We start from the raw sequence: 19,047 nt of genomic DNA, 5'->3' as shown, positions 1-19,047 counted from the left end.
ACTTTTGAACAGAGTTTTCTGAAGGCAAAATGTATTTGCTTCAGGAGACAATGAATTTCCCATGCCCCACACAGCTGGCTAGTGCTGCAGCAGACTTGTGCACAGAATATGTGATCGGTCTGGGTGATCTAGCAAATCTGAAATTTGATATATCTATCTCCTTTGAAAACAAAGCTAGTTGGGAGTGACGTTATGGTGAGGATTAACGAGGAAGAAGATACCTCCTTCTTCTTTTTAAAAATGATACACTATTTATATATTTCTTATCTGGGACAAATTGGATAAAATGGCTAGTCTTTGCATCTACAAGGAGTAAAGAGACTCTGTACCTTTCAAAGAAAGAAAGTGAGAAAACTCCTCTGGACAAGTCAACATTTGACTTGGTTGTGCTTTATAAAAATTATGCATTCTGTGACTGTGTATTCTAGACCAAAAAGGGTTGGGTCCTTAGCTTGTAACTTGGTACCCACACAAGAACCATGGCGTACCAAATAAACATATATGGAGTCATAAGTTTAGTAAAGAACCAAAGTCAAAGGCTTCCTTCAACTATTCGTCTTGAAATAAAAGCTAATTGAAGAATGGCAAAATTCATTTATTACTAGTCTGTGTGCATCTGATAATGGGTTGGGCAACCCATCTGTCAAACATTTTACGAAATGTCAAAGTATCCAGTGTACTAATACTTTTCAGGGGAATAATCATATCACCCATTCAGATTTTACATACTGATTTAATCATAAGACTACCATATTTGCTTTAAAGATAGTAAGTACTCTTTTAAGAAGCTTAAAAAAATATTATGAGAATGAAGCACCAAGAATTGTATATATTCATACATACCTCAACTGTACCAGTAGCCACATTACTTATAGATAGCAATAAAAATAAGCAATGGCCCAGAAAGCATGGAAAATAAATAAAATAAATACCTTAATTTAAAAGCAGGATTTGCCCTTAATTCCACTGCACCTGTTTCAAATACCCCCAAGAAGGAAAGTTTATTATTTCCTTGGCTAAACATTTCTAATCTTGTTACTATAATATTAAAACACAGGTATTAGTATCTCTCCCAAAATGCACAATAAACAATTTTCCCTATTAATAGCTAAAATCTGCCTGGAAAAACCAATCAAGGGCAGGCTAATTAAGTATTAAGTTAGAAACCATGCTATCCTGGATGTGTGCATTTGGACTGGCAGCTTATATCAATATAACACAAATGCTGCAGACTGTGTCTTATGAAAAAATGCTCCATCAGACCAGGGGAAGGAATATATGGGTGGTATTTAAGTACCCATATATTTAGGAATTATTACATAAATTATTATATATAAAGAATATATCTAAGAATTCATTAATGTATTAGAACAAAGAAAATGGTACTTATTAAATATACTAGTTGCTAGCACTTACCTAGTGTGTGCATTTGCCAGGCACTGATCTACGTGCTGGACCTACTTTAAAGCTTTCAATCCTCATAATACACTTATTAGAAAAGTACCATTATTATCCTGACTTTACAGATGAGGAAACTGAAGCTGGGAAGTTGTGTCTTGCCCAACCCTTGCTGCTGGTAGATTGTAGAAGCCAGGATTTGAAATCTAGCAGTGTGGTTCTAAAACCTACATTCTTACCCACTACACTTCACCTAATCTCCCTCTTCTGTGAAATACACTACTTATATTACTAAGCAAGAATTCATATTATCCTTGAATTATACAAGAGATTCTATGAATTGAGGTCCAAATCATTTAGGCACACTGAAATTCCCAAAGAATGTAACTTTTGAGTCCAAATTTCAACACAAATACCTGTATTTTATTTATCCAATTCCAGATTCTTTTCAGCTGAAGGCAATATTTACCTTTTTTGCTGTACATACAGATGTAGCTGTATGTCAGTAACTTGCTTGTTGCGTTCCACTTCTGATGCAGCTAGACTATAAGTGAAAGTGCTTTACACAGGTCTTGGGTTTCTTCAATTTATTTCCCCCATTTTTTAAGTATCATTATTGCCATCGGAATGATCCTATTTGCATGCAAGATGATTTCTAATGATTATTACTATTTGGAATAATCTGTATTGGAAAGCTCCCTGGCCGGCTCTTACCTGAACTGCAAAGTACTCTTGTGGGCTCTCTGAGAAACACCAAATATCATAAACTGCAGGTGTCGCAATGGAATTATTCTAACTGCAAGCAACAGCACTTCATAGTAATGAAAGAGAAACATATCTGTTTCTTAACTAAGTAGGTAAATAGCCTGCTTTATTGCTGCTCCTTGGGGACCAACGATTTTGAAAATAACATATCAAATCGGTAGGCCATCAAAGCTCATTAATTTATATTCAGTTGTTTCAGGTGGGTTTTGTTATCAGGGCATGCTGGATTGCATGTTAACTTTACTATGTGTGAGTACTAGCATTTTCTAAATAAAATAATGGCATATGCCAGTGAAATATGTCATGCAATGAAAAGCACAGGGCAAGAAGAGCCCTTATGTATGGCGCCACTGCGGCTAAATACCTAATGTGTACATTACAATGTCTGTACTCTTTTAGTAAACAGCCCTTACAAAATCCTAGAAGACCGTTCAACAAGGCAATCTATATACTTGAAAGTAATAAAAACTTATTTCCTTAAAATGTTTACTTTAGACGTAAGTAGGAAAAATACTCTTCCCCTAAACAGGCCAAATTTTAAAAAAACCCTAAAAACTATGTTCCATATTTTTCATGTTTTAGAACTGAAAATGGAAGATAGAGATTTACTATGAAGATGACTAATTGTAAATAAATTACAGTACACAGACGCATATGTATCTAACAAGCTATGTAGCTGTGGGAGGTTTTAGCCAATTAAAAATATAGAATTATGAGGCTCAAAGTAGTGATTTGATCTCCTCCCACAGACTGCACCAGAGCCGAGAATCCTACGTGTGGATTTCCATCCTCTTTCTCTAGTCTGTATTCCTTTCTATCCTCGGGCTCCTTTTCAGTGCTATTGTTACAAGTGCTACAGCTCCCCTTATTAGCATATGTGAGTCTTCAACAGCAGACAAAATTCCCTACAAAAATAGTGCTTCCAAATAGTGCCTTTCACTACAGAAAATCAGCCAAGGCATACTAAATTAAATAGAAATGTAAGTTTTATACAAAAGCAAAATGTGATTCTTTCCCAAATGATTTTCATTGAAAAGCAAAAATCAGTGTTATTTGCACAATTTCACCTCTAAAGGACAGAACTTTTTTGTATCAGAATTCCTAAGCATAAAATCAAAAATGATTAAGGAACCGAACATGTTTTTATGTTATGCCTGCTACTCTGTTCACATGTGCAAAAAAAACCTTCCTTCTCATAAAACAAAAATTAACAAAGGAGAGAATAATTGTAACTGTCTGCAATTTCTGAATATTCAAAATTTGTGTTCTTCAATTTCTTGAACTTTTTCTCCTTTTGTAATTTGTTATTACGTTTATTATCATGTTTACTCATTCGTATGCTTTGTTATCTCAGTAAATATGACTGAAAATTCACTATATACCTCCTAACAGCACTAGCAAACATGAGAATCAAAAAAGTAAGTTACTAAAGGGTGCGTTGGCCACTGACAGAGCTGATTTCTTAGGGAACGAATACATAGGTAAATATGGTACTTTGCATGAAACATCTTCAAATAAAGTAGGTGTTTAATATACTTCTTTCATTGCAAAGGGTTAATCAGCAAGGTTTACATTTGGGAATTTTCGGCGTCATGCTCCTCCCTCTCCCGCAGCACAGCCAAAAATCATCTGACAGGAAACGTAAGATTAAGTTTGTCCTACCTAAGCGAACAAAGAGTGCTCTGAACAGGCCACCGGTTTACTGCAGAGCGGGAACTTTTCTAATCCTGCTGGAATCTGCAGTGCTGCTCAGAAAATATCGCGGAAAAAGTTGTTTTCTTTCCTCTAACATCTTGTCTCTGGGTCATCCCATTTTGGTCACACTGCAGATCCTGCTGCTTCTCCCATAAAGGTTAACTTAAAGCTCCAAACATAATCATGTGGAAAATGGACATTATTGATTCCTATGGTCCATTGTTCCCCTATCCTAAGTCCCTGAAGTTCAAGTTCAATCTGGAATTACATCATGTCTGGTTTCTCCTGGTTACCAGACGGCTTGAGACGTGACCACGGCTACAGAAAAAACAAACAGCCTTCTTCACGCTTCGGCTCCCCTATCGATTCAAACGTAAACTTTTTTTCTTTCTCTCAAGTATGCTTCAAGTATGGAGCATGGTTAATTTAGAGATTAAGTTCCAAATTAGATTATCTAATGGCATCTTAATGGATTGCTGACCCATTTCCTGTGGGATGGCAGCATGCAAGTCTGGCTGGAATACAATTAATTTCTTAGGAAGTCTTCTGAAGAGTTTCCTAGATAAAAAGGAAACGCTGTGTTGTGCAAATCTTTCTTTACAAACGGAGAAAGTTAGGCAAAACTGCAACAAATCCCAATGTATTTTTCAACAGCCAGATTACAGATACTGCGTGTGTGTAAACACCAGATCAAGATCATTTTTAAGAACGATCACATTTAAATTTTTGATTTCATAACAGGTGCAAGTAATTTTTATGAAAATGGAGAAGTAATTCTTTTAAATAGAATATCCAAGTACAAAGAACAACACTAGTTAGCAGCCCTGGTTCCCAAACAATGGTCATGTGCAATTTTGGCTTTTGCAACTCCCCTCCTTGAACGGGATTCTTCCATTCATCTACCTTATCAGCATTTCTATCAGAGTCCCAGAGTGGTTCTAGGGGCCCAGAATGGTGTGTAAAAAGTTGAACATTTTGAACACACTTTAGAGCTGACAGCTGAAAAGGAAATTCAGCACTCTGAGAATAAAGCTCCCCCCAGGAACTCCAGGAACAACCCAGCTGTTGTACTGTAGTTATGTGTCAAGATAACAAACTGAAAGCAGGAAGTGCTAACCTAGTGAATTCGTAGGGATGGTCTAGTTATAATGTTGAAATACAAGTTAACTATTAGCATTACGTAAAGCCAGAACACATATTACCCTTATCATACATGTGCCACATGTACACACACACATATGCACACACATATGCACATGTGTATATGCATGTACATACATACACCATTATGCATACACAGTACACATATACATATATTTACATACAAACATAGTTTGCAACACAATATTGAAAACTATCTTGTTTAAACATTCTTGAGTCGCTGAGGACATATATTTTACAAAGAAAATTTTATGGACAAAGCAGTGAAAGTGGTACATGGTTGAGGACAGGGTTATGCAAACAGGCTTAGATGTATGAAATGAACGCTATTACTCCTTCCTTTTTGCCCTCCTTCTCCTGACCAACCAGATCCAAATAATCTTTACTGGCTGCTAAATTTCTCCTGGGAAATCAAGCAACTCTCTAGAATTGCAGTAATAAACGACAATTTCTTACAAAAACATGTGTAAAGTAACTACAGAATGAAGTATTCAACTCATAGAAAGGAACTGCTAACACATGTAACATGGAAAATAGCTGATAAAAGTCTCTTCGGTGCCATTCAATTATGGCATCAGCAGAAACACAAAAATCCCTCCAATTATTTCAGTAAAATCTTCATTTATTCATTATTTCAGAGGCTGAGCAAATGGTTTGTGTAAACATATCCTTCAGTAACACACACATGTTTATTTTAGCCATCTGAAGGCTGCTGCTATGTTTATAGAAGCCATCAGACACATACAGCCACTCACTTGTGGCTTTGCCTTTTCTTGAAAGGGGTGAAGGGGGAGAAGAGGGAATGAAACAATAAATCCAGTTTCTCTTTTGCATAAAGCACTACCTCCAACGTTTTTAAATAACTTCTGTTTATATTATTCTTGGATTGTCCTTTGGCTTTCTTGTTCATTCAATTATATTGCTCTTTCATATTTGCTAGTACAAGCTATGTTCTGGCTATAGTTTCAAGAAAGAAAGCCAGTTAGGGAGTTCACTGCTGTATTTGTTTATACCCACATAACTCACATATGTAACAGTGTAATTTGTCCACATCAGAGGACACAGCACAGACACAACAGCACCCTTACGAACAACATAAGCAACTCATCATCACCTATTACCCGGCTAAGAGCTGAGCCCCTCCAGCCTCAAGCAGAAGTGAGCCCTCCACCAAGGGGTTTCACTCTGGGCTGACTGCAGTACCTGACCTTTGGGTTAGAAAAAAATTCACATTTTCAAGACGCAAGCAACACACACACACACACACACACACACACACACACACACAAATGGCTCACAAAATTCTAAGGTCAAAACAACAGAACACCTTCAGGGTTGCAACTTAGTAAGTCTGTGAAAACTTTGCAACGGAGTCAGCTTTGGTTCCAAAGAGAATGTTTATACATTGGGGGTGGGGGACGCGTGGAGAGGGAGGAGGCTGGAGGAAGTCTTCCAGTTTTGATTAAACTCACGCAGCTCCCTCGGCACTGCCATTTTCAGCCCTGAAGAAGGAGCTGCTTTGACATGGAAACACCTCTACAGAAGGATGGGCACAAAGCAGAAAAGGGGGCGACCATGGACAAGTGATTATACGAAGAAGGTAACGGCAGCAAACAACAATCAAAACAAAGCAAAACCAAAACACCTTTCTTTGCTTTGTCCTTTGCTACTACAAAGTCTCCAGGGATTGCCTTTTGTTCAAAACCAAAAGCAACAACCACAACAAAAATAACCTGATATTGTCTTTATTCCATTAGGACAAAGGCAAATGATTTAATTCTCTGGTTCAATAGATAGACATTTCTCATGTATTTTTAATTTATTCAGATCATTCTAAAGTTGTAGCAGTGCCCTGAAGATTTTAGATGTCTGTTATCTGCCTTAAAAGTAGTAGTGTTACAGACATTTGTGATTTCTTTTTTCAATATCTTTTCTAGGAAAAAAAAAACTATTGAGTTTCATAAATAACTATGAGGCACACACTATAAACCATGAATAAATTATGAATATGTTATGCCACAGACATGAGCTATTTGTATGATCAAATATGGACTCCACGTGTGCCCATTTTTGATAAGTATAACAAAGCAAAGCAAATTCCTGTCGCATTTGAGCACATTTACTCTGAACTGTATGATACTTGGATTTTAAGAACGGTGAGGGTCTGTATCAGTCACAGTGTGTCTGGCACTGCCCACCACAGAGATTCAATAAATACCTGTTGAATGTATGAACGTGATGCCTGCCGTTATCAGTTATGTGCCCTCTGAATCATGATAAAAAGGGAAGAAACAAACCAAAAGCTACCTTCGTCAAGCTTTTTGAAGCACTAAGGCCATTCTACATATCATGATCTGCTAATCCAAAAAAATTATTTTTGAGAGAGAAAATAAAAGAAATCTTAACTACATGAATTCCAATTTTTTTTTTCTGATTATGACCTGAAACTGATGACCACACCACTTTTTCACCAAGAAGGTGATTTGTAAGATGAACAATGCTCTCCTAAGAACTGAGTTTAGTCGTCATATTAATTCACTCCAATACCTGTGTTCTGTGGTGATTCACTGCCCACTCACCTTTTCCTTTTGGGGATAACAATTTTTGAGTTGAAACATCACTAGGAACTAGGTACAGTTATAGTTTAAGCCTTCAATAATTTATATCCTTATTTCACCTTAATGTACTTTAGCAATACTACCCAATTTTAGATAAGTAAATGTCAATCAGTAATCCACAGATTTGGAAGTTCACACAGCTATAGCCACATTTAAAAACACAAGTTCTTTCCATCTGACTTGCAATTTTTTCTAAATATGTTAAGGCTTGTATGTAGAAATGGGCCGTTTAGCCAACCAACAGAGCACGGAATATAAGGATAAATAAAATTGGATCCAAACATTGTGTTATCAAGTCGAATCAAATTAAATTTTAAAATACTTACTAATAAAGATTATTTAAATAAATAGTTTATCTTCTTTCATTGAGTTTATCTTCTTTTTTGTAAGCATATATTGTATTTTTTCCAAATGGAGGAATAATATAAGCTTCATGGAAAAAAATCAAAAGAGGTAAAAACGTACACATTTTAAAGCAGATGTTATACTAATCTTTATAAAGAGGAAAAGTCATATGGTATTCATTTCAGGTAGTGAATTAATAAAAAGTCAACAAGCTTTTAAAACAGAATCCAACTAATTTTCTTAATTTTTACCTGAGAAAAAAGTGGGCATTTTATTAATTTCATTCTTTGAAACTCTACTCTTCAGCAGTTTCTATGAAGCATATGGAGATGGGCAGCACTTTTACAACTGATACCCAAGTATGTACTTTTAACACAGGGATGCTTAGTAAAGAGGATGACAATCATAACACGGTTGGAAAATTATGTTGGCTCTACTTTTGTTGAACTCCTTTTGGGATTACCTCACTCTCTTCTGTAAATTTTTATCTCATTACATAAGATTATACCATGAATTTTAATCATTTAATTTGCCAATTTGACACAACTTATTCTTTATTGAAATAATTCATAAGAAGCTGAATTAGCACTACTTACTTTCTAAAACCAGTACATGACACAATATCAAAACTAGTTTCGAAAATGAAGTTTTAGAATGATTTTCTCAGCCAACCAAATAAAGTCAACTCTCAGTGATTCACATCAATGTACAAACAGAAGTTAAAGCTTTACTTAAACAAAATTCCTTCTCCAGCTATTGATTCCAACAATCCCCCCACTCCAAAATTCATGAGTGTTGCTAATAACAGTTAAATTGACTAATTTGAAATTTTTCTTTTAGCTAGCTTTTTCCCTCTGAGAGGGGAGTAAATGAATAGTAAAATGGCTTAAAGTTAACAGTAAAGAAAAAGAACTGAAATGAGAAGAATCTATAATGTGAAAACCCCATGCTTTTTCCTCAGCTAGCTGAAAAAAAATCTTCCCTAAAACTGTGATTTCATTTTTCAGGTCCTAAAATCTAAGTGTCAAATCCCCGCCTCCCCACCTCCCCCCAGTATTATAAATCGTTTACAACATTTGACAGCACTTAGGAATTCCAGTCACCAATTAGCATATGCTCTAATCTCCAATTAATTTGAAGTTGCATCTAAATGAGAAATAAAGGAAGAGGGTAGGGAGAGAAGGATGATATAGCCAAAACAACTAAAATTTTAACATATATATACTTTCTGTAAAGCTAGTTAGAAACAAACACTATAGCTCATGTAATTTTAGGTGTAAGTGTAGGGTTGGAAATAATTAAAATGTTACCTTTGCCAAGTAATTCCCAATGTATCCTCACTGGTACTGGGGTATAAATGCCTGCCGTTTTGATTCATGGTCCAGTCACAAATCCTCAGCTGTCAATTGAAACCTAGCAGTCAGATATGGATCGAGCAGTACTACAGTTTTTAGTATTTAAATGAACACATGCAAACTAGTACTTGTACATGGCATTAACCTTACTTTCCCAAGAGGCAACTTAAAAAAAAAAAAAAAAAGAGCAAAAGAAAACCTTACTCTGAAAAGCAAAATTCCTAGACTGTTCTTCAGAAAAAGCTATTGCAATATGCTTCTCTATTAATTAAAGCATACAAGAGAAATGAGTGCTTAGAACATAACAATTAGACATTAATTAGAGTACAAAATGTGCTGAAATAAAAGCAAACGTTAATGTTCAATAGAGAGATATATTTTAGAAAAAAAATTTTAAAAGCTTTTTAAAATATGTAACATACCAAATAATCTGCACTGAGTAAAATAATCAATAACTTTTAAGCATGCAGTTTGCAAAACACAGAAGACATGCAGTTTAGAGGAGAAAGGTCCCACCTTATAAACATCCTTCCTAACTTATGTTTAGAAGCATCAAGGGATTCAGTTTTAGATGTTTACTAATTTTGTTTTATTCAAAGTGGCTTTTTTTTTTTTTTTCAGAAAGAGTTGATAAGAGTTTCTACTTTTATTTTAAATTCAGAGTAATGGCATTGGAAATAACTTTACCACATCTGAATAGAGTGAGGAATGCGCTGAATACAAGCTGAAACGAATTCTTCCCAGATCTCCAAATCATCAGCTCTGCCCTTCAGAGGTTGTTCCAGTAACCCTATCCAGCTCTGTTTGGTTAACAGCTGCCCTACAGTGCTAGCAGATTTATTGAAAAGATATATTGCTTATTTTTATCCTTAAGAAAGTAAACTTATCTGGCTTTGGGGGGAAAAAACACACTAGAAAATCATGGTTTTTAATCTGTAGAGAGCTATGCTGTAAATTAACTGAATCTTGTATTGAAAAGATGACTTATTCAAAGCAGTCCACTAAACCTTGTTTGCTGCTTTTCAGTAAGAATTTCTAGAAGATGATGATTGGAGCCAAAGTCCCTTTAAACTCATGATAAGTTATTTTAATCCTTTCTGATAACGTTATGGCTAAAAAAAAAAAATTGGCTATTAAGAATCTTTTCCTTTTAGACTCTAGTTTCTATACACTCTAGGTAATAGTGATTCTGGAGTTTCAGAATATTTGGTTTTGCTCATTTTTCTACAGATCTATGAGGCTCCAAAAACACCACCTAAAATTCCCCAAACATGTATTTTAATTATACTGATAGTTCAGGTAAAAGTAATTTTATAAATTAAAGAACTGAAAATTAATTAATCAATTAATTAACTAATTAAAAAGCTGAAAAATTCCCTTAATGTAGACAGATAGATTGAAAGATATGTAGATTTTGCTTAGAATATATGTCATAAATAAGCCATAAATCAGTAAAGAAATTAAATTAGAATGAAAAATATTCTTAAAATGGACCTTAATGCTTGCATAAAGGAGAAAATTTTATGGCAAGATTTTTTAAAAGTGCTCAAAATGGAGCATCTAATCAGAAATGCAATGTGATGGGGCAATTTGAAAAATTATTTCTTCAGTAACAGTAGTCAGTTGTCTCCTTCAAAGTATATTCTTTTCAAGCAATACTATGAAAACAATCTAAAAACATTTCAAGAAGCTTGGCTTCGTATAAAGGTTACCTTAAGGACCACTCATAGACTCTGCCCTAGTGCTAGTTTTGAGTCAAGTAAACATTCTGAAGAAGGGAGGCGTAGAGCAGAGCTCTAGGCAGAGCACATGTTAATTCTGCTAATAGTTAATTTCAGGTTAGTTTCTATGAGCCTCTCAGGTTATATTGGAGAAATTTTCAAAAAGAGAAGCTATTTTCACAAAGCCAGGTGACATAAATATCACTCACTGATTGGCTTGTTGTCTCCCAGACAACTGGGGACACTATTGTCTCCTTGGAAGAATGCATATGTAAATCAGTTAGTTCTTTGTTGTTCATGTTGCTAATTTTTTGTTTGTTTCTTTGTTAATCAACCCTCCAAAATGTCAAGTGGGCTGTCTTTGGCCACCTGTTGAACACTTAAAATCAACATACTTTTGGACTTTTCTTTCCTAACAGTAGTCTCAAAGGGATGAAACCTGACTACAACTATTCATTTTCAACCATACTTAAGGTACATGCGATCAAAAATCTTCTCCCAAACAGATAATTATGCTTAAATACACAAAAAATGATCACTGAGTATATTTAATAATCTACATGCCAAAGAAATGGGCAGGATATCAATTAGTATTGAATTATTCCTTTCAGTTACTGAAAATATAAAATAAAATTTAAATTTATTTAGCTATTTAGATTGTGCACTGGCATTATCAACATTTCCAAAAGTTTCTGAGGAGAAGTATTTATACCTGCTTATATGTTATAACTTACTTAACCAGGTTACTTGACCAAGAACCTTTGAATTAATAATTAACCTCTTGATTAAGCAAAATTTTAAGGGTGATCGTGTGGACAGGGGAAACAATAAACAATTAAAATAGAAACTGTATATTCACTGAAAATTTCCATGATACTAATTCCTAATAAAATCAATTCCTAAGAATCTTGTTTGAATAAGATAGTCCTGACTCAGCAAATTTTGAACAGATTCTCAGGTGATGAAAGGTTAAGTGTATTTAAGCTTCTTTTTGGAACATGTTAAATATTCTTGGTATTAGTATAATTCAGAATTCCTAACCAAAATGGATTTTACTTTAGACTTTAAATGTTTAAAATAATAGGTGATAATCTTATTTAAGTTTAGGGTAGTGATTCCTCAATTTCTGTCCTGTGAGAGAGTAGGTGTTATGTAATTTAGCTATCAATTCTTTTTTTAAATTAAATTTTAAATCTTTAATTTTAAGTGGTACATAAATACATGCCTTTCATTAACATAAAAATTTTCTGCAAAGCTTCAATAACGCCCTAGTGATTTTTCCAAGTATTTTTCCTCAAAAAATAGGGAGATACTTTTCCCCCTATAGTAATCAAAAACACCAGGGGCAAAGTAGTTTAGAAATTTAGTTTGTTAAAGTTGTGTGTTTGTAGCAACTCGTACATTTGTAACAATACAGACTCTTTGACAGATCAGATCGTATGCACATCCTCACAGAAATGCACACATATAAATAATTTTAATTCTTTAATTTATATGCAACCACAAACATGAAATAAGATTGTCTAGAAAATTAAGGCAAATTTTATATTAAAACAATTATGCCCAGATTTCCAAAAGCAAACAGAAGGTGAGGTAAGGAAGTTTAAGATTCTCCTTCAAAAAAGCTATGAGTGAAGGGATGGGGTTGAAAAAATCCAAACTAAGAAAGAAGGGAAGGTAAAGTTTTCACTGCATATGTTCTTAAGATGATGTCCCTAAAATCTCTGGAATGAGAACCTTGTTCTTAGCCCAACTCAATGAGTTTCAGAAAAACAAGCATGGGGACCATCTAGTTTTCCCTCAAAAATCTGCCCAAGGGGAAACACCTAAGATCTGGATCATTATCCTTGCCTACACGACACTCAAATATTCATGCAGGTAGAATCAACATTGCCTGTGATTTCAGAATAAGAGTTTGTTTATTCACATGACGGCCCTCCATTGTTATTAACATGGGCTTTTGTTAAATGCCTCACAAATAGCTTTGGGAACAAAAGAAAGAAGGTAAGAAAATGTTCTACTTTGCTGGACTCAGCAAACAGTACTAACAGTCCCTTATGGTGACAACAGCTTTCCGTTTAACCAATAAGCCATTAAACTGTAAACAGAATAATCAACACAGGTAAATTTATCTTTTTGCTTTTCTTTTTTTTAAGCTTACAGGGACCCTCAAGGGAATATCTTGAAAGGTGTGTTTTATGTTCTTTTAGGTTTCTTCATTTCTCCAGATAGCCCCCAAAGAAACAGATTTTTGGGGGTTGGAGGTGCTTTTGGGGGTGGGGTGCTTAAAAAGATTAATCCTTCAGGATTCATATTTTCCTCTTAACTCTTAGATCAGTTGATTTTTAGTTTATTAATCACCTACCAGAGAGCAAATAAAATGGCCTCTGAATGAAAAGGATGTAGCTTTACTGAACAAACAAAATGGTCATGATGAAATTGTGATACAGGTGGAGCGTGTAAACATATAAAAATGAAAAAGATATACAAGGTCATCCTGGTACCTTAAAGTTACGTCTAATATCAATTTCTGAAAACCGTGCTTCTTGATATTTAATTTAATAAACACGGTAGGATTAAGTTAAATGTGTATGCATAGTTTATGAACTAAACAAACACTACTGACCATAAATCATAAGAACTAGAAAATGAAGTTTTTTTTTTTTTTTAATTTTTAAATGGAGGCTACTTTCACCTGTAAAATTTAAGATTTCAGGGGAACTTGGAGATCATGTAGTTCAACCTCTTCATTTTCCTTTCCAAGATAAGAACACAGGACAGAAAGGTTTAAAGGCCTGTCCAAAGTTAGACATGTCCTGTCATGTCACTAAAACCACACCTCCTGACTCCTAATCCCTGTTTCTCTCCCACGACACAAGTTTGCCTGTCATTATTCTTTTCCTACCCTACTTTTCATGTGCAGCTCAAGAATATTTAAGGCTAAAATGTCTATAATTATAACTCTTCATAATTTCCTTTATTTCCCTGATTCTTAGACCTTCTGAAGTTAAAATTTCAGAAAAGAAAACTGTCTCCCTTGTGATTGCATTGATTGAAATTTAAGGTTACAGTAAACAATTTTATTTTTATGTTATCTAGAATAATTTATCTGGATATTAGCCTTTGATACCCAATAAAAGTAAGTGAATGAATGAATGATAAAAGACAGACTTTGGAAGGTTTTTTTTTTATTTTAAGAACTAGCCAAAAAGCTAAACATTTGCATAGCCATTATTTTGAGTGAAACTTCCTTTAAATGTGTTTCCTTTCCAGCTAGCATATGTGAAAGGTGACCTCTTATCCATTTACATACCTACCCAGAAGTCATGTGATAGGGTTTTACGTCAAGCTGTCAATTATGATAACAGACACAATAAGAACAGCCCAAGTGTTGATAGCCTGCTTCCTGACTTTATTGAAAAGTTTGTTGATAGTCTACTTGTGGCCTTTCAATTGCTTGCCTTTAATAAAAGACTACCTTGCCAGTGGTTTTAATGTACCTAGCTTTGCCTTTGCCATTTGTCAGGACAAATATTATAAAGGGATTTCAATGAATATCTTAGATAAACAAAAATAAAATCCTACAGAGGCAACGTCTTAAAAAGGCCATTGGGTGTAACAGAAATTTTTAGTGTCATGAAAAGTCCTTTCAAATTCTAGTTTCAAATTTTTATCAAGAAAAGTGTTGAAAACATTTTCATAGAAAGTAGCCCAGTGATTGAAATTGAAATAAGAGCATCATACAGTCATGCAAGAGATGTAACATGCGGAAGCCCGGGCACCAGTAAAATCCATGCAACTGTGAGACGTAATGCAGGGACTTGAGTTGATCAGCCCATTGATTCATTAGCTCTAATAATAAGTAGCATATATAGTCAGGAGATTATAATTTTGAGATTATGAAAATAAGCCTTGTATCTTATAAACTAGAGCTGACTTGACTTTGTTGTCTCAGGGAAGGCAAAAGTGACCTCCCATTTGCTCCATCTCAAATCTCAAATCTATATCAAAGGTTAATATGTACCTTAGCCCAACTCAATGAGTTTCAGAAAAACAAGCATGGGGACCATCTAGTTTCCCTCAAAAATCTGCCCAAGGGGAAACACCTAAGATTGAATCATTATCCTTGCCTACACGACACTCAAACAGTAATAGTATTTGAATAGTAATCAATAGTAATTGATTTGAATAGTAATCGAATTACTTCGAATAGTAATCTTTTATTTCCAAACAAGAAGCTTCTTAGCTACAAACTTTTCTTCCAACTTTCAATAAGGGTTTTTAAAATATGTTGTATTGATGTATAACAGTAAGGATTTATACTTTTATTATGGCCTTACACTCGAGTATAACGGTGATCAAATTAACTAGACCTTTTTATATTACCAAACTTTCTATGACTACAAAGAAAGAAGGCCTGCAATTTAGCAAATTCATTATGAGGCTGATCAGATATGAAATTGGTGCTAATTCAAGTAAGCTGTCTCATATTTGCCATTTATACTAAAATTGTTAGACTGGATTACACAATAATTTCTGCATTTTCTAAGCAATACCCAGTACTCTGCTATATAATTCCCATATTCTTGGGGAGATGAAATTTAGGAAGTGTGGTTTCTTCATTGCCTATCATAATGAATGTGCACAGTGTGTTCAGGAAGTATAAGGAGGAAAGGAAACACCACATTTTACTAAACTTCTGTGAAGTTAAGCCAGAGAGGAGGTCCTTGACACTTCTGAAAAAGTTCCAAATCATAAAAAGACATTTCTCAGCAGAGACTAAAGAGTTCGGTTTGCCAAAAACCCACAAGTTCTTCAAGCCACCACACCATCGTCCAATAGAAAAGTTAAAGAATGAAGTTCCAATTGAAGTTCTGATTTTAAGATTTCCCCCATGCCAATAGTGAATGCATTAAATAAGCCAATCATCTCAAAGACAGTCTAGTTCCAGACCTTGAAAAACACTCCTCAAGATTGAGTTAAGAGATAAAGGGAAACTTTAAAGTTCTGATCAGCTGGCATGAGCTGATTATTATGACTAATTAGAGGACTGTTTTTAATGGAAAATAATCAATTGTTTTAAAGAAATCTTTTTTGAAATATTCTCCAAGATTATGTGATTTTATTTTTCAGATTCAAATGAGATATCACATTTATAATGGTAGTGGAATTCCTGTGTCAGAAAAACTACTATTTCAAGGCAGTTAGCAACCAGTATTGATCAGTAATAACCATTATAAAAAGGAGCACAGTGATGTATAATTACTAATAACAACTGCATGTATACCAAGTTAATGGTTATAAAAGCTTATGCTTTTCGTATTCAGATTTGCCAAAATGAATGTATTACTCTTACCAGTGGAGTACAGGGTTAATTTTAATATTTCCCATCTTAATTTAAGAAGTCAGTGTCCTTGTGTGTTAGGAATAATTATATTGAAAGCTCTGCTTTAGTGTCATTGTGTGGAAAGATTATTTATAAGATAGTCAAAATTATTCAACAATTTAAAATTTATTGTTATCTCTAATTTATGTAGGCTATATTAAAGTTCTTTTCTAAGAAAAAAATAGCACTCAACGATGCACATCAATACTTTTCATAACCTGAAAGGATAAATCTTTATAAAGCAGTCACCAATAAACTGAAGAATGTACCTGGTGACAATATTTATTCTTAAGGGGTCATGTATATTAAAAGCTAAGGGGAATGTTTAAAAGAACTCTCTCAGACTAAAACCATTGCCTTTCTAATTTTGAATTTCTCCTAGCTAATATAAAATGATTGATTACCTTTATTTCATGTACCCCTTGATTTTTCTTTCCATTCATCATTGTGTACTTTAAACCAAATGCATTTAAAACCTGCTGCTAGAAGAGTGGTCTCTTTTAAATCTTTGGAAAGTAATGAAAGGACACAGTAAATCAATCTCATTTCTGCTGTACGAAAGAATAACCTTTACTCTACTGAAGTCATTTAAACTGTTTCTGTCCCTCTGTTCCTGGACAGTAAACATAAAACTTCATCTCTAGGATTCTGTTAAAATTTGAAAGGATTAAAGTAATTGAAAGCTTTTAACTAGAGCCTTAGTTTAGTAACATACGTGTATAGTATGATACGCATATACACTCATTTTCTGCATGCCTCAAATTGTAGCTTATTATGAATTGGCATACTGGGCTTCTTCAATTCAAAAAGTAGCACTAATTCTTTCATTATACAGAGGACAAATTATCTGTCTGTATGGCACTTAAAACTGAACATTGTATTTTTCATTATGAAGCTTATATAATTTTTCTTTCAAAGATCAATACACGTTATATATTCCATAAATGTACACCATATTTGACCCATCTAATCATATTTATATTGTAAGAGGTCTTCACTTGACATTGTCTACTTAAATAACAAGTGGTGGCCTTTGATGAAAAAAGTTTGTAGTTCTGGAACTCATATATATATACACATACATATATATATATATATATATTTTTTTTTCAATTAAAATGTGCTCAGAACCCTATCTACGTTAAGGCTAGTATTTTCCTGGTGCTCGTTAAGTTTTCTTGATTTATCCTTGGACATGTGAAAGGAGAAATAACTTTTATATAATCAATTTTTGTGATCATAATTACATGAGGCTCTAATGACAGTCATAAGTTATAAATTAAAAAATTAAAGCTGCCTTAGGATAGGACAGGAGGATGGGAAGATTGCTTCTAAAGACATGAAAGTGGTTATAATATTCTAAATGTGTTTGGGCTAAAGGTTTAAATAACAGAGGCACGATTCTATGAATTAAAAGTTAACTGAAAACTAGAGACATGTCATTAAGAATGCAAGTCTCATGACAAGAATATTTCTGAAAATATGTGAAATGATTTGTAAGAGAATAAGTTTCTAAACCTATGAATCCTGCATATGTTTTTAAAAAACACAAGGAACATATACATTTGTCAAATAGAACCACATTACAGTAATTATAGCACATTTCATATTATAGCAATTTTAGAGGTGAAAAAAAGCAACATTTCAGAAAATTATGTTGAAAAGCCAATGGCTGGCAAAACCACTAATTATTATTTGGTATTTTCATAACTGTGTACAGATGTTTTTAGTTAGCTCTCACTCTTGTTTTGTTTTGTTTTGCTTTTTTTTAAACCTGGCAAAACATCAAGTATCTTGAATAAGCTATCATCTTTACGATTTTCTCTGAACTCTGCATGTGGTGACCTTTAATATAAGCAGTCTACCACCTTGGCCTGCAACTGGGCAGGACTTGAAAGTTCCACACGAGGCACAGATAGGCATGATAAGCATAAACTAGGTGGACAAGCCTAGAACAAAAGAAACTGGCATGAGTACCTGCGCAGGTTCGCTACATCTGTAAAAACTCAGTTGCACATACAACTTATATTATAAATGAAGAGCAAGCTCACTAATACCAGCTCTTTCTGATTCATTAAAGACATTTTCCCCTATGCAATATTTTGCACACTGTTAATTTCAAACTGCTCTGCTATCAAAACTTGATAGCCGCAAACATATGCATCATAAAACATATTTAAATTTGGAAGTGTTTAGAATGATTTCTGTCATCCCATAACTAGAATCGTGGGATTTCTGTATTTGTATGGTCCACGCTTTTGACTATGGCTAATTTGTTTATAAACTACCATTAATCCTGGCTGTATATTTTCACAGTTTGGGTAAACACTTCATTTGCATTAAATTTACAGCATTAATGAGATGTGAAATTTAAAATGCTACTTGAAACATAAATGATGTAAGAAAGCAGAACCAAAAAAAAAGTGTTTGATCACATCTGAAATCAGTAAACCAATTTAAACCTATTAAAATAGGAAGGATGCGTCGCCTGAGATTTTAGCTTCAAAACTCATCTTCTTGGACTAAAATACCAAAATGAGGAGTAAAACATCTGGAAAATATGAAAGAGCTCAAAAAAACACAAATTGTGAATTGTGTAGTGC

At 34.1% G+C, this 19,047-nt stretch overlaps 1 protein-coding gene across 11 annotated transcripts in view; it reads right to left on the bottom strand.

The window, feature by feature from the left end:
* The window catches only part of NFIB (nuclear factor I B), a 236,432-nt gene that overhangs the window by 10,983 nt on the left and 206,402 nt on the right, over positions 1-19,047 (bottom strand). For 7 of the 11 annotated variants that reach the window (XM_036854911.1, XM_036854912.1, XM_036854917.1 and 4 more), the window contains one exon: positions 9,293-9,381. The exons of 3 other annotated variants lie outside the window; for them this stretch is intronic. In XM_036854911.1, the coding sequence (XP_036710806.1) occupies positions 9,293-9,381 (89 nt within the window). Of the gene's footprint in view, positions 1-932; positions 973-9,292; positions 9,382-19,047 lie in introns of all 11 variants that reach the window. One more of the 11 variants, XM_036854914.1, reaches the window with a different exon arrangement.

This window comes from Balaenoptera musculus, chromosome 6 (assembly GCF_009873245.2).
Source record: "Balaenoptera musculus isolate JJ_BM4_2016_0621 chromosome 6, mBalMus1.pri.v3, whole genome shotgun sequence".
NCBI classification, from domain to species: Eukaryota; Metazoa; Chordata; class Mammalia; order Artiodactyla; family Balaenopteridae; genus Balaenoptera; species Balaenoptera musculus.
This window is presented reverse-complemented; position numbering and strand designations above follow the sequence as displayed.